Source organism: Garra rufa, chromosome 15 (assembly GCF_049309525.1).
Source record: "Garra rufa chromosome 15, GarRuf1.0, whole genome shotgun sequence".
NCBI classification, from domain to species: Eukaryota; Metazoa; Chordata; class Actinopteri; order Cypriniformes; family Cyprinidae; genus Garra; species Garra rufa.
In genome coordinates, this window is record NC_133375.1 from 35,868,759 (window position 1) to 35,886,019 (window position 17,261).

A 17,261-nucleotide genomic window follows, 5' to 3' on the forward strand; every position below is an offset into this window, starting at 1 on the left:
CTTATAAAATGTAGTTCAATTGCAGCCATTAGTTACATGAAGTAGTTTAATAATTTATAATGCAATTAGCCAAGATGGATCCTTCGGTAATAAAGCAGTGATAGTTTATAGTTTTTTGAGGATTTTGTGGTCGGAATGGGTCGTTTTATATTCTTTAAGCATTTTACTTTTTAGCAAGTCCACTTATGTTAATCAAGGTTTTATTTTAGTTCATTTTTATCCTTTTCCACACTTTCTGTGGGAATTTAGCTGACTGTTTTTACTACTGTACATTAAGGTTTTACTGTATAGATAGATGACCTTCATTATGGCTGACTAACCTTCACACATTGCAATGCAGGCGGTCATATGCTCTACATGTATCTTGTGGTTGTGATGTCTTTTACTAATTAGTTCCCGTAAATGATCTGGATGAATGTTTTTTTTCTCAATGTTATTAACCGAGGAAAGTCAACCGATCTAAACAATACAAATAAATGTTCTAATAAATGTATATATCTATTATTAAAATTGTTAAAAATTTAATAATAACATTTATTTTTATAATAATGATTATTATTATTATTTCTTGTCAAAAAAAAATACTTTTTCGATGTTATGAACTGAGGAAGTCAACTGACCTAAACATTACAAATATATTTTCTAATCAATAAATTAATATCTATTTGGTGATTTTTTTTTTCTTATTAATAAAAATAATAAGAATAATAAGAAAAATAATTATTATTTTTATTAGTAGTAGTAGAAGTATTCATTTGTTTTTATTGTTATTATTATTATTATTAATGTTATCATTATTATTTATTAATAATAATATGTATATAATAACAATAATACATTTCATTTTATTTATTTGAATTTAACTAATGAAAATCATTTTATTTACATAAAACTTATTTTCTTCACTCTCTACATCCCATTTGAAAGTAGTCTTTTTAATGTACTTCAGTTGTACTTGAAGTCTCTTCTAATATATCTGCAGGAAACATCATCCGAAACATCTGACACAGATCTAATTGTTCCCCAAGGCCAGAAAACATCTTTCTCTTCCCCTTTGTTTGCTCCCCTGTCCAGGTCACTTTGAAAGGGCTCATTTAAGACTGTCTAGTGCCTTGGGCTTCATACCTTGAGTGGTTTAGCATTAAAATATTCACTCAGTCAGGTTTTAATGATTTGTGGAACATGCACAGGTACTCCCTTCACCTACGAGAAACTTTCATGACCCTTGGCAGCCTTACCGTAGTGCTCCTCATACCGTTTTGTTAATTTGTAAGCAGAACAACCAGTACAGAATGGCTACAAGCAGACCGTTGAGTGAGCACTGACTGTTACTTACGCCTCACACCGTTATCGCTCAGTAATGGCCGCATGAAATCAGTTTTATTGTGGTTAGCCATAGTACCAGACAGGTACATTTTAGCAGATAACGCTTCTGGGGAAACATACATTTTGATAAAATCTTGGTTTTAGGACTTGATGTTTTAACAAATGTGCAGTACACATGTGGTGCTTTTTCCTCACAATAATTTTGACCTTTTCCAACAGATTTCCAATGCAAATCGAAAGTAATATCTGCTGTGACTTCCCTTTTTCCTTACCTTTTTATGAGATGCTAATAGGATGCCACTTTCTAGGTTGAACATGCAACGTGATTTGCATACTGCATACTTGCTGCATATATATATATATATATATATATATATATATGAGACTACATTAAATATTCAGCATGCAGTAAGCTGCAAACCAGTGTTATTTTATTATTGAAATACTATTATAGTTTTGATTAATTTATTATTTTGTTTTGATTTTAAAGATTGAGTGTTTTTATTTTATATTGTAATTTTTAAAAGTTTATATGCACACACACACACGTAGTGTAAATGTGTATAGTTTTTATTCATTTTGATTTGTTTTAGTTTTTAAACTTATTTAAAATGAGAAATGTTGCCTTTGTCGGCTAGGTGAAAAAATTTTTTTTTAGTATTTCCTTTCATTTCAGTTGATTATTTTATTTCAAGTAAAACATTTTTTTATAGTTTTAGTTTTGTTTTAGGGTAACACTATTTTTATTAACTAACATTAACAAAGATTAATAAATACTGTAATAAATGTATTGTTCATGTTAGTTAATACGTTAACTAATGTTAACAAATGTTTATTGTGAAGTGTTATCATAGTTTTTATCCATTTTTATTTGTTTTAGTTTTTTTGGTACATCAAGTTAGACTTAGTTAAATGAGAAATGTTGCCTTGTCAACTAGCTAAAATAATTAACAACAACAACAAAAAAAAAAAAAAAAAATATATATATATATATATATATATATATATATATATATATATATTTAAATGTTCCTTTCATTTCAGTTGATGTTTATCTTATTTCAAGTAATGAATTTTTTTTTTTAATAGTTTCAATTTTAGTTTTTGGTAACACTTTACAGTAAGGTTCATTAGTTAACAGAGATTTATAAATAGTGTAATAAATGTATTGTTTGTTCATGTTTCAGTTTTTTAGTACGTTAAGTTACACTTAGTTAAAATAACCTTGCCTTGTCTGCTAGCTAAAATAAAAAAAATAAAAATGATGTTTCCTTTCATTTCAGTTGATGTTTATTTTATTTTATGTAATGAAAATGTTTTTTAAATATTTTTAATTTTAGTTTAAGGGTAACACTTTACAATAAGGTTCACTAGTTAACATTAGTAAACTTTTTTAGGTACCATGAACTAAGAATGAACGATGCTTCTACAGCATTTAGTAACCTTAATTGTAATTTTAACATCACTAATGCATTATTAAAATTAAAAGTTGTGTTTGTTTATGATTGTTTATGATTGTTTAATGATTATTCTTTTTAACTAATGTTAATAAATGACACCTTATTGTAAAATGTTACCATAGTTTTTATTAATTTTTGTTTGTTTTATTTCCTTTCATTTTAATTGATGTTTATTTTATTTCAAGTAATAAATATATATATTTTTAAATAGTTTTCATTTTAGTTTCAGGGTAACACTTAACAATAGTTAACATTAACTTATAACATTAAATTATAATGTATTAACTAACATGAACGAGCAATTAACAATACATTTATTACACTATATTGTTAATGTTAGGTAATAAAAAATAGTCATTCATTGTTCATGTTAGTTCACAGAGCATCAACTAATGTTAACAAACACAACTTGTGATTTTAATAATGCATTAGTAAATGTTGAAATTAACTAAGATTAATAAATGCTGTAGAAGTATTGTTTATTCTTAGTTAACTAATGTTAACTAATGATCCTTATTGTGAAGTGTTACTGCTTTAGTTAATTATAATAACCCTGCAGCAGCACACTAGTATTAAAGTCCAAACCTAACTACTGACTTCCAATAAACCAGTCAATAAAATAAAAATTCCCATGAACCCATTGTTCACTATTTAGCATACAGATAAGCAACTTTTGAATAGCTGAATCAATAATTTTGCTGTTATCGGGTTGCATATGTTTGAGTTGATCACGCCGTTTATTCTGTGAATCTGCAAGCTGTTTATGTTTGTATGAAGAGTGGGTCGGTGAGATGTGAACAGCTACAGCTGACGGTTACTCACTAACTGGATCTCTAAGATGGAGATCATTGATAAACCAAATTTTCCAATCTTTTTAGCAATCCCTGGAAAACCAAGGATGTTTTTCTGTAACTTATTATGTTAATGAATGGCCTGTGAAACTGTAAAGAGTGAGCGCTTTCGGGACAGTGAATTACGTTTTCTGTGAAATGTTTTGCAAATCCTCCGGCAACATCCCTTTCCAAAAAACATCCTGTTTGCAATCCATTTTCCTCTGAAACATGATGAACTGGATATATTTGAAGAAGCAGAATGGAACATGATTTTAGTTACTGGAAATTGATTGAGTCAAGAATAAATTGCATCAATAACATGTATTACAAAATTAGACCATAAAACATGACGATGTTGACACATCAAGTGTTTTATCGCATATTTTACACTTTTTTTGATATCTTGGAAATTCAGAGCAATGTTTTTGAGAAATAGCTGATTAGCCCATTATATGACTAACAAAAACACTTACTGTTTTTCATCAGAAACTGCGGGATGCGGGCGTTGAAGTGCCTGAAGTGGGTGGGAAGACCAAGGGTGGCGTGGAGGAGGATAAGAAAAATCTGACAGAAGAGGTCAGGAAACTGAAGGATGAACTCGACGCAACAAAGAAAGGTACCAAATGACTCTGAATCATTCATACACTAAACCGCTCCCTGTTAACATATTTATTTAAATAATAAAAAAAATTGCTGTATGCATGTCTATGATTGCGCAGACTCTTGCTGAACATTAATGGCTGAAATTTAGACATTTTTTTTAATGCAGATTATTAGAATTAATATAATCATTTGATTGGATCATGCAAAGCGGCATGGGATATTATTGGTTTAATATTTTTCCCTGCAATGTGGCATTGAAATTGCCAACAGAAAAGTCATTTCAGAGGTGGTGAAAGTCATATTTTGATGAATGATTATTCTTTTTTAATAATGTTAACAATACATTAATGCATTTGCCACGCAATAAAACCAGGAACATTTATTTGTGAGTCTGGACCACAAAACCAGTCATAATATTGGAAAATATTGGAAATTGAAATTTATGCATCAACTAAAAGCTGAATATGTATGGTTTGTTAGGATAGGACAATATTTAGCCAAGATGCAGCTATATGAAAATCTGGAATCTGAGGGTGCAAAAAAATAAAAATATTGAGAAAATCGCCCTTGAAGTTGTCCAAATGAAGTTTTAGCAATGCATATATTTACGGTAGGAAATTTACAAAATATGTTCATGGAACATGATCTTTACTTAATATCCTAATGATTTTTGGCATAAAAGAAAACAGTGTATTTTTGACTATTGCTACAAATATACCCAAGGTACTTAAGACTGGTTTTGTAATCCAGGGTCACATTTGTGTTTACGGTAAAAACGTCTCTTTTGATCACCAAGGCTGCATTTATTTGATCAAAAATAAATAAAGTAATATTATCAAATATTATTATGATTTAAAATAATGGTTTTCTATTTTAAAATGTAATTAATTCCTGTGATGTAAAGCTGAATTTTCAGCATCATTTCAGCATCTATAGTGTCACATGATCCTTCAGAAATCAGTGCTGCTTAGTATTTTTGTGGAAACTGTGATGTATTTTTTTCAGGATTCTTTGAATAGAATGTTCAAAAGAACAGCATTTATTTGAAATAAAAATTGTAACATTGTGAATGTTTTTACTGTAACTTTTGATCAGTTTAATGCATCCTTGCTTCTTCATTTAAAGTTGTCAGACAATGTTGTCATGACACTTTCTGACCTACAGTGAGCAACACAAGATGACCTCAGCAGAACTAGATTTTGTTACAAAGGAATGAGCTTAGTCAGATCGATTCCCACGCCTCCTTTCACATGTACACTGTGTTTAGACAGTGCTAAGGGGTTTGTGACCCTTTGATGACCCCCAAACTGAAGTCTCCATTGGGTCATCTTGTACAAAAGGACAATTTTAAGGGTAGTGCGCAAAACAGTAAGTGAGCTTGCAGTTATTTTTTTAATAAAGAGTTTTCAGGCTATTTAAGTGTCATGTAAATAATTATACACTTCAATTCAGCAGTTTGGGTTCAGTAAGACTTTTTTTTAATCAAATACTTGTGTTACCCTGACCACAGATTTTGCAGGAATGCTAAGGGGTAAATCAAGGATGCATTAAATTAAATAAAAATGTCTTTTTCAAAAAAATTCTATTCTTTCGAACTTTCCATTCATCAAAGAATTCTGCAAATAAATGTATCATGGTTTCCACAAAAATATAAAGCAGCACAGCTTAATAATTATGTGTTTTGAGCAGCAAATCAGCATATTAAAATGAATTCTGAAGGTCATGTTACAGTGAAGACTGGAGTAATGATGCTGAAAATTCAGCTTTGCATCACAGGAATAAATTACAATTTATCAATTGTAAATTTGTAATTGGAAATGTATGTCAATCACATGGCCTCTTCTGGTTTAAGTGGGCATTATTTGAAAGACTAAGCTGCTAAGTGGACCAGACTTTTCAATGAAGTTCAAAAGTCTGATTTCGGAGAATTTGTAGACCTACAGAAAAGCTGATCTAGGTCTCTGACTCATGTATTGACTCTTGCTTCTATGTGCAGCTCTTCAGAAGTCAGACAGCGATGTGAAGGCTATGAAGAAGCAGGCTCAGAACCTCACAGCGGAGTACGACCGTCTGCTGGAGGAACATGGCAAACTGCAGGTAAGAGATCACGAGTGTGTCACACCACCAACATCTTTCACATCCTGGCATCTTGCCTCGCCTTGCTGTCTACAAAGACGGCTGCCTTCTAAGGCAGCATGCTAATTGAAGTGAAACTTGAAGCTACCTGAAGAAAGATTAATGACTTCAGTAGCATCTCAAGTATGCAAGTCTCTAGTTAAATATTTATTCTATTTCTTATTCAAAACCTAATATGCATAAATACCACTCGAGTTGAAATCTTATTCATTGCTGCGAATCCATTCTTTTCAGTGATCCATTTCACTGGTTTGCTTACGTCTTCACTCAAAAGTGTACATAAAATTCCCAGCATGGCATTTTACATTATGATGCCTAATGGTTGTAATGCCTAAAAATGGTGGCCAGATAGATAGCTCTTTATGTTTTGAAACTGAGGTAGTTTTCTCAGACGTGTTATTAAAAGAACAGATCAAAGAACATTTTCTTGTAACTCATGTATCATTCCTGTTGCTCGAAGGAATGGGTTCACTTCCCACAGCATGCATAAATTAGTACTTCCAAAAAAATATTAATACCTCAAATGCACTTTAAATCGATAAAACTGAGAAATAAATAAATGCCAACTTCTCAAACCACATTTAAATGCTATGCATTTCAGTTTTCAATATGCCCTGATGCCAGCTGTTCAACTCAGCAATGTCAATCTGCCAGCATCTGCTAGTTTTTTTTCTTTTGCTGAAAGCAAATGTTATAATGCCGCTAGTGAACATTAAGGCTACTGTGGCATCTCTTTTAAGAGGGCTTTAAGGTATAACAGTTTTTTTAAACTCCAGAAAAATAATACAGACTAAATCAGAGTTCACATTCAGAACTATCTGTCTTATTTATCGTGCAAGATGGATTCACAATTCTGTACAGTAAGGTCAAAAGTTTATATACACTTTAAAGAATCTGCAAAATGTTAATTATTTTACCAAAATAAGAGGGATCATACAAAATGTATGTTATCTTTTATTTAGTACTGAACTGAATGAGATGGTTCACATAAAATGTTTACATATTGTCCACAAGAGAAAATAATAGTTGAATTTATACAAATGATCGTGTTCAAAAGTTTACATACACTTGATTCTTAATATTGTGTTGTTACCAGAATGATGATTTTTTTTTGTTTAGTGATAGTTGTTTATGAGTCCCTTGTTTGTCTTGAACAGTTAAACTGCCCGCTGTTCTTCCGAAAAATCCTTTAGGTCCCACAAATTCTGTGGTTTTTCAGTATTTTTGTGTATTTGAACCTTTTCTAACAATAACTGTATGATTTTGAGATCCATCTTTTCACACTGAGGACAACTGAGGGACTCATATGCAACTATTACAGAAGGTTCAAATGCTCACTGATGGTCCAGAAGGAAACAATGCATTAAGAGCCGTGGTTAAAACCTTTTTTTAATTTGAAGATCAGGGTAAAAATCTTCTGGGAAACATGTAAGTAGCTTCTGAAGGGCAATACTAAATGAAAAAAATATGATATTTAAAATAAGGCAAAATAAGAAAAATGAACCAAGGTTCCCACGAGTCCTTGAAATCCTTGAAAGTTTGTGAATCTGAAAAAAAATAAAAAACATTTCAAGGCCCTGGAAAGTTTTTGCAAATAAACATACATAGATACAGGTCCTTGAAAGTGCTTGAATTTATTTTGTGCAAGAAGTTTTTTGGGGAAAAAAATCCATATTATTTCTCCGGTCTGCTAATGTGTTATTTTGCCAACACTTTGTGGCCTATGCATACTAGCTTGCTTGATTTAAGTTACGTTGAGTGTTTTACGCGTGACGTACATTGTGAGGTATGTTTCCATGACGTACACACATGCATGAAAATATTTTGATGGTACCTCAATCTTTTATAGACACGCTGTGAAACATTGCAAAAATAAACTGTGAAGTTTCAATAAAATACTTTTTTGCATAGTTGTGTTGAAAACATGAAAATTGTAACAATGTATCTTACAAGGTAACACGATGTAACCTTGCTCTCACCTGAAATGTATCCCCACATTAAGTCCTTGAATTTGAGGGTATTGGACCTGGAAAGTCCTTGAAAGGTCCTTGAATTTGAAGTTAACCAAGCTGTGGAAACCCTGACAAACGCATTCTGTTCTAAAGTTTACACCCCTGGCTCTTAATGCATCATGTTTCCTGCGTTTAAACCTTCTGTCATAGTTGCATATGAGTCCCTCAGTTGTCCTCAGTGTTCTCAAAATCATATAGTCATTGTTGGAAAGGGTTGCTGAAAAAACTAAATATTTGTGAGACATGAAGGATTTTTCTGAAGAACAGCGGGCAACTGTTCAGGAAGATCAAGGGACTCATGAACAACTATCACTAAACAAAAAAACAAACAAACAGCCGTGGATCTTTCAGATAACAACAGTATTAAGAATCAAGTGTATGTCAATTTTTGAACCGGGTCATTTTTATAAATTCAATTATTATTTTCTCTCGTAGACTATATGTAAACATCTTTTATGTGAAATATCTTATTCAGGTCAGTACTAAATAAAAAATAACATGCATTTTAAATCTACCAAAACATTTTTTGGTATAATATTTAACATTTTGCAGACTCTGCAAGGTGTATGTAAACTTTTGTCTTTGACTGTATATTAAAGTGTGAGATCTGTAGTCTTGATAAAAGCAAACAAATCCAGCAAATGTCACATTTTAGAGATCTTTTCAGTGTCACATACACAGAACTGAGAGGCAGTGTACATTTGCACCATTGGTAAGCATCCAGTTGGCATCTGTAGCATGTTGAGTGGGGGAAAGCATGTTATGAGGGAACGTGTTTAAAAGAAATAGAGGCTTTCCTGAAGGATCTGATATCAGTATACCAAGTAATGATAGAAATTACAGACATGCTGTCATCAGTTTGTTGCTATAATTACATATCGAGAGTCAGTTTTCAAATATCATAAGCACTATTTATGAAGTCGCCAAGACCCGATGCAAAATGTTTTACTAAGTGCTAGGGATGTAACGATATTTCGTGGTGCGATATTTCGCGATGCAAAAATGTTACGATATGTATCGTAGAGTGATGACATCTGTCTAATCCTATTGGTTGAGCTGCCGACGTCTCCTACTCTGCAACAGTGCTGCTTGTGCTTTCATTGCAGAATCAGATGCAGAAATCATTTGAATTTCACGTCCGACAGCATTTTGGTTTTACAGTCACGCGACAGTACGACGGTAGAAAAAAAAAACATTATTACAGTCACGGTGCATGTTAAAAGTTTCGTGCTTCAGACTCACCACCCGCTTTTCGAGTCACACATTGGAACAGACATTTCTTAAAGCTTTTACGGCTCTTCATGACAGGAACCTCCGAAGATGTATTGTAATCTTTTTATGAGCTGCAGCCACGATTTAACCAGTTACCGCACAGATTTATTAACAACCAAAAACACATTTCACTGTGGACATGTCGGAGTGTTGAAAACATGATCAAGATCATTTAAAATAGGCTATAATGGAGCTGTATGAGCCATAAAATACGGAGAAAGGCTATAAATAAAGAAAAAAAAAATCCAGAAAATGCGTGTAGTATAGCCTGCGCAGGTTAAAATAAAATTATGTGTAAAATGTCATAGTAAACTGTGTCTGATATGAAAACTACACTAGTCATTGTCCCATAAAATGACAAATAGCAAATAACACATATGGTATTTTCATTACGTTTCATTTATTTTGTTTTTGTAAAGTAAAATGAGACCTTGTTGTTTGCAATACGTTTACCCCGAGACCGCGTCGCGAACACCAGCTCGACCGCAGAACACTTTCACTATGAGAGAAAGCGGCAGCCGCTCAGAGATTCCACCGCTTGACGCGTCCCATGTGAAATGGCTTTTAAACGGTCTTCAGACAGAGCGCGAACACAAGCATGGGACCGTTTGAGAGCAGCGTCAGCGTGTACCGGATTGAGTCCAAAGAGCAAATACCAGTGCATGTCACCCGCACTGCACCTGACAGATAAATATTATTCCACCGTTACGTCAGTTATAGCGGTTCACCCATCGGGTAGGACTCTGTTTCGCACACACATAGAATCTTGCATCGCTAGCAGGTTTAAAGAATTTGACATCTTGACATTTTTATCACTATCATGTTTAAAAAAAAAAAAAAAAAAATCTGTGACAGGCATACCTATTCAGTTGTTAATTTTAATACAGAAGGTTTTTATTAAACATTACAATGTGACCTTGTATGTAAAACTAAGAAAGTTATTGAAATTTTTTTTTTTTTTTAAATAAATCTGTTGTTTGATTTTCAGTTTCATGTTTTAATTTTTGTTCAAAATATCGTGATACGTATCGTATCGTGAACCCAATATCGCGATACGTACTGTATCGTGACCTAGGCATATCGTTACACCCCTACTAAGTGCACACAATGAAGATTAATCCTTTTTTTTTGCATTTATATGGACCAGTATTAATACCATAATAAACAGGCTTATTTCCTTTCAAATTTATTTTACTCTACCATTATAAAGTAAAATGACAAACATGATCTTCTTTCTGTGTCCAGAGGATGATACTAGATGATACCTCACTTTTTCTTTATTCACTTGACTGGGAGAAATGTTTTGTATTATGTGTACTTTTATTTCCCTGAACTCTTTGCACCTGTCAGTCGTCTTACTCTGAAACCATCAATGTTATGACCGGTGGTCTTCTCAAGTGTGTGCAATTGAGACACCGAGGGAGGGAGTCAGATAGACAGGCTTCTCTTGTTTACATATAAATAAGCAGCTCATAAGAGACCGTGACTCATGAACATGTGTTGCAGTTATTACGTTACGCACTTAAGCACACTGCCACGAGGTCAACAAGGGGCTTACTGCTTTGAGTTGATGCATTCTGCGGTTCCACAACCAAATACACTTTTAAAAAGCTTTTAAGTATTTAAATCTTAGATGCTTACTAAGATCGTTCTATTATCTATTGAAACCTGCAGTAATATTCTTTGTAAATTATTAGACTTTATGCAAAAAAATGTGTCCCGCATTTTTTTAATGTCACTACCGAAACAGTGTATGTTTTAGTCTATTGGCTGAGACTGATTTTAACTAAACCCTTATATTTATCATCAGGACATATTCATGTGTCTCTCTCATAGCTACATGGTGAGTAGATAGGCCCCATCATTTTGAGGTAAATGTGTTGAAATAAATCTGTGTGTGACTTGTCACAACCAAACACCTTTTTTTTTTGTAATTAAGCACACTTTTCTGGCAGTAATTCCATAGCATTAGTTTTATAGGTGTACAACTTTTCAGAAATGTGCTATCTATGCATCTAATTGCTGATTAGCCATGTGCTGATTAGCATCTTTGAGCTAGGTTCAAAAGCAGGGCTCTCAAGTTTTGGAAAAAGTTTGGAGTGAGATTTTATCTGTTAGGGGAGGAGCCACTCAAATATCTGCAGCAGCGGCCCCTCGGCCCCACGCAATTCTCTCCAGTTTTAGGTAAAAGTTCAACTATCTATTGTTCATAATTAACATGCACAAAATAAAAAATATAACAACTGGTAGATCTGATAAGTCAAATTCATGTATCAAAAGTAAACAAAGAAATTTGGCCCCAAACGAGCAAACTAAAAATCAGTGCTCAATGCACATACTGTAAACATACAGGAGGATTGCAGAACTTGCTCATAGCATGTATGTCAATCTGTGTGTGTGTTTGTGAAAGAGAGAGGGTACATATTTCAGCTTACTAATGTCATTTTGTATTTCAAGTGTTTATTGCACACTTTGATGCCTTGATGACAGTGGTAGGGGCTTGAACTTAGCTAGAGTAATTAGTTACATGTAACTGAATTTTGTAATTTAATTGTAAATGACATTTAACTAATCTGTTACAGTTACTGAGAAATAACAGATATAGTTAAATTACAGTTACTTTTAAAAATGTTTACAATTACTAAGTGGGTTACTTGTAAATATTTTGATTGATTTGTTTCCCAAATCGCATTGACTGCTTTAAAATAAGAGACACCAATGTTTCAGGAGTTAAACAGAGGTGCTAAAGTGGTGGCTGTGCTTTCAAATTAAATTATTATAATCTTAATTCAAGTGATGAAGGATTTTGTAAATTTGACAGTAATTAGTGTTGAGTGCTACTGTAAGGTAAACCCGCCTTACAAAAGTTTTTAAAAGGATTAACAATTGAAAACATTCCTTAGAAATTTAGTAATCAAATGTAATGTTACATTACCTCTAAAGCAATTGAAATAGTTACTCTACTTTTAAATTACATTATAAATAGGGAAATTTAATCTGTAGCCTTTTACAGCCTATTTCCAAAATAACTTTCCCAACAATGTTGATACATTTAAGTTTTGAAATATATAAAACAATTTATTTTATTTGGATTAATTGGTCTTTTTTAGCAGATTTACCAATTATCTTGTCTTTTCCTTAATTTCAGGCCCACAATTAGTTAAAGCTGTTGAAGAACTAATACTTTTGCACAAATGTGGCTGTAATCCCCAACATCAGTTCTCACTATCTTTGATCACAGGCAAGTGATTTTGTCTAGGAATCGTAAAATGGAATAAATAAATAAATAAAAATAAATATGAAAAACCCTGCTGCATTTATTTAGTTTGAGTTTCTAGTTAATACAAATGGCAACGTCCGCTCCGAGACTGCAACGCGACCACCTCCTCAACTGTAATAAACGCTTCCACTGCGAGAGAAAGCCGCAGCCCCGCAACGATTCCACCGCTGGCCTTGTCCCGTGTGTGCGCGTCTACGTTGCCTAGTGACGATCGTGATTGTAGCGGGATCACGTAATATACCAGAAAACAGCAAATTCCAATTTTTTGGCTGGTAGGTGTCATTTAACTCTCAAGACAGCTATGAGCTCTGCAAAGCCTGCACCTCGTCCATTAACACCATATAGCGGGACAAGTTATCCCTTACTTTTCAGCGTGAGAAATACAAGGTGTGGCGTGAGAGCGTGTGAACTGGTTGAAATGCGTGAGTCTCACGGTGAATGCGTGAGACTTGAGAGCCCTGTTCAAAAGTATCTAAAATTGGCACTACCCAAACAGTCATGACCAAAACATGTCATCATTGTTTTGGTAGTGACGTAATTTTTTTTATGTGTTATTCCATAAAATTTAGTGTTCATGTTAGTACAACTTTTCCTAACTGTGGTAGCTAACCCTGCGCTAATTAGCATCTTGAGCTAGGTTCAAAAGTATCTAAAATTGTCACTACCAAAACAGGCACGATCGAACCATGTCATCATTGTTATGGTAGTGACAACTTTTTTTAGTTTGATTTTATTTTTTACGTATTATTCCATAAAATTTAGTTTTTATATGTGTACAAGAGTTCAAAACTGTGCTAGTGAACCATGCGTTAATTAGCATCTTTGAGCTAGGTTCAAAAGTACAGGATATAAAATTGTTGCTACTGAAATGGTCACCACCAAAACATTTTGTGAAGTTTCGGTAATGACAAAATTGTTTTTTGGGAGTTATTCCATAAAATTTGGTTTGTATTTGTGTACAACTGTTCAGAACTGTGCTAGCTAACCCTGCGCTAATTCATTTTGATCTTGGTTCAAAAGTATCTAAAATTGTCACTACCACATTTTTAGATTGACTAGATTGACTGTTTTGGTAAAGTTTCGGTAGTGACATAATTGTTTTTTTTTGTTTAGTTTTTTTTTTTTTGCATGACACTTTTTTGTTTTTTTGTTTAGTGGTTGTTGTTAATGAGTGCCTTGTTTGTCCTGAACACTCAAACTGCCTGCTATTCTTCAGAAAAAATCTTTAGGTCCCACAAATTCTTTGGTTTTCCAGCTTTTTTTTAAAATGTATTTATACCCTTTTGACTGACATTTTGCAGATTCTGAAAGGGGGATGTAAACTTTTGACATCAACTGTACACAGCATTTTTTAAAGATGTTTCAAACTTTGCGCCAATTCTGTACAATGGTCCATATATAGTTTTGTAAATGAAATGTATTTAAATTATGTGCTGAGAATGGTAAGATTTACCATTTTAACCACTTTTTTGCCTTCATTAGGCTTCATTTTCATATTCTGTGTAGTCCCTCAATTAATCTAAGTTTGTTCTACCTGCATGCAGAATGATTATACAAAATGATAAAAATGTTGATGAAAGTAGTCCTAAAATAAAGCATGCAGGACACTGCTAAGTCTTGCTGACGTCATGTCAGCCACCCAAAATCACTCGCCAAATCTTACAGGATTGTGCAAATCTCTGTCAGTTGCTGATGTTGAAAAATCCACTTCTTTCTGCTCTGTCTCTGAACACAGGCCAAATGCGACTCTCAACAGGACAAGAAGTCAGACTGAACGAACATCATCATGCACCTGCTCTCTGTCCTGCATCCTCATTGGCTGATGGCAGCTCAGCTGAGTTGCACATCTCTCCTCTGGCTGTGTAAGAACAGGGTTCCGTTCTTCATTCATGCGCTTTCACGTGATTCATTAAAGCCTCTGCAGGGTCATAGCACACTGTAATATATTCGCTTTCTGGTTTTTGCTGTGAATGTCTGGTGTTTAATTTTATTTCAAGTATTTTGGTTATCATTTTAGAATTGAATTTCCACTGACATGAGTATTACATTTCTTAATGTCAGGTATTTTGAGCCTTATACATGAAACACAAGCAGAGTGAATATATGTTATCAGATAAATCACCAAAAAATTAAATTTAGCATAAAATGAACTCACCCTCAAGCTTTTCTAGATGTAGATGAGTTTGTTTCGTCATCAGATTTGATAAAGGATTCTCGTTCTGACGGCACCCATTCACCCAAAGCATCCTTTGGTGAACAAGTGATGCTTAATTTTCCTAATCTGTTCTGATGATGAAACAAAGTCATCTACATATTGGATGACCTGAGGGTGAGAAAGTTTTCACCCATTGAAAAGCTAATTTTCAGTGGTTGAATTGAATGTAACAGTTTTACAAAAGCATGATTTTACAAACATTCATTCAGCTTTTGATTCATAAATGAGTTCCTTTGTTTAAATAGAAGGACCAAGAAAAACTTTGCAGGATATTCTAGATAAGATGTTTTGATATGGGATTTGTTGGGTTTAACTTTTTTTTTAAGTTAACTGCTTTAAAATTTTTTGCCTTACGGGAGAAACCTTCCGTCTTTCATTATGAATATGGAGATTTGGTTGCAGTACCAATGCATGTGTTGGTTAATTTTAGATCTTTGATTTACAGGGTACAAGACACTTTATACCCAGTAAGCACTTAAGAAAGAAAATCCCTCCAGTTTACAAACGACAAGCCTCAATTGTCATTTCGGTCGTCGCATATCATGCTATAGGATGTTTTGTGTTATATTTTGTCTTGGGTGTGGGATAGCTCACTTTTTTGGGGGGAGCTATTGTAGAGCAGAATAAATAAACTGCTTCTTTCCAGTCCTGTCTGGTTTGAGGCCACTGAGTCGGTATAATCTGATATGAGCTCGGCAGGGCTGTTACAGTGGGTAAGAACGCCGTTTTGGCAGGAACAGTAAAGCATCCACAGCTGATATTGTGTTTCAAAACACAGCACACTGTATCTCTCGTCCTCTAGGTATTGAAATGATATTAACGTCACCTTTGAGGGCCTCGCGGTAGTTTTGCATTTAACATGCAGATAATGTTTATCACTAAAGGTCACCAGGTTCACTTGCTGTTACTCTTACAGTTCAAGCTCCCCGGGTTTCTTCGCTTCTTGTCTGGCATGTGTAAATGAATATCCCTGCAATCTTAGAGCAGTGCGACCTGAAAAGGAATCAACCGGAATTACATCACAGCCGTGTTAAAATAGGGATCTGTGGGAACAACGTTAGCACTGTTTTGGGCTCCCAGGGGAAAGGGCATCAGGATCACTGGCACGGTGTCAAGATAATTCATAGTCAAGACCTCCTGGATGGTTACCAATGTGAGGAATGACATCTGCTACCATGACTCTAGTTTACTATTTCATGCGCTCAACGATTGGTTAGATGAGTGAAACGTTAACCAGAGCACCAGTTCAGTGAAAATGTCAGCGTATACCTGAAGATGGAAATGGCAGGAGTTCGATAGTTTGGTGATGATTTTCAAACCCATAAATAAACAAATGAAATGTATAGTACTGTTAAAGTGGCTCTTTCTTTATATGCATTCCCAAATGTAGCTTCTTCATTCTTATATCAGGTTTTTACTTTGTGTTCTTGCAAAAAAACAACAACAACAACAACAACAACAAAAAAACATGCACTGATATGTTGGCAATGATGAAATAAACAGTACTTGGCGTCATGGAACATGTTGTGATTGCGTAGTTGTTTGTAATGAATGCACGGTTCTGATAGTGCTGTTATCTGCCTCGAATGTCTTTAGGAAAGTTTTGTCTGCAATAATGTCACTCTGCGTTACTTCATTAGGAAATTTGAGTATTATGTGTTTTGGTGATGTGCTTTAGTTGGGATGTTGAAAAACCAAACCAATAAATTCTACTTCACTTATCTTGACTGAGTCTGCAGTGTATTTTTTTTTTATGCAATTTTTAATAAAAAGTTTTTAAGCCTATCAGTACTTAAGGAGACAATTGGCTCAGAATTAGTTGCGATTCAGTCATACAATTTTCATAGAAGTGGTTCATATGGTTTGTGAACTATATTTAAAATGTTAGAAAGTCAAAAAAATATTTTTTTGTTTTTGAATCTTTCCCACAGGCTGTGACTGGATCGTTGATTCTTAATCAAACACAATATTAAATGGGTTTCTTGAAAACACTTTCCATAGTGTTTGCTGTTGGGTTTGCTTCCTCTTGTAAAGAAAGCTTGCTCTAGTCTTTTGTTTTGATGATTATAATAATAAAACCATTTATTATTATTAATAAACGCCTATCAGTAGTTAAGGGGACAA

General features: G+C 33.7%; 1 protein-coding gene across 1 annotated transcript; it reads left to right on the forward strand.

Annotated features, from left to right (window-relative positions):
* Window positions 1-74: 74 nt before the first annotated feature.
* LOC141287735 (B-cell receptor-associated protein 29-like) lies at window positions 75-16,864 on the forward strand. Its single transcript, XM_073819870.1, has 4 exons — window positions 75-86; window positions 4,106-4,235; window positions 6,219-6,319; window positions 14,658-16,864. Exons 1-4 carry the CDS (start codon window positions 75-77, stop codon window positions 14,694-14,696), a joined length of 282 nt encoding a protein of 93 aa, XP_073675971.1. The 3' UTR covers window positions 14,697-16,864.
* The last annotated feature ends 397 nt before the right edge of the window (window positions 16,865-17,261 follow it).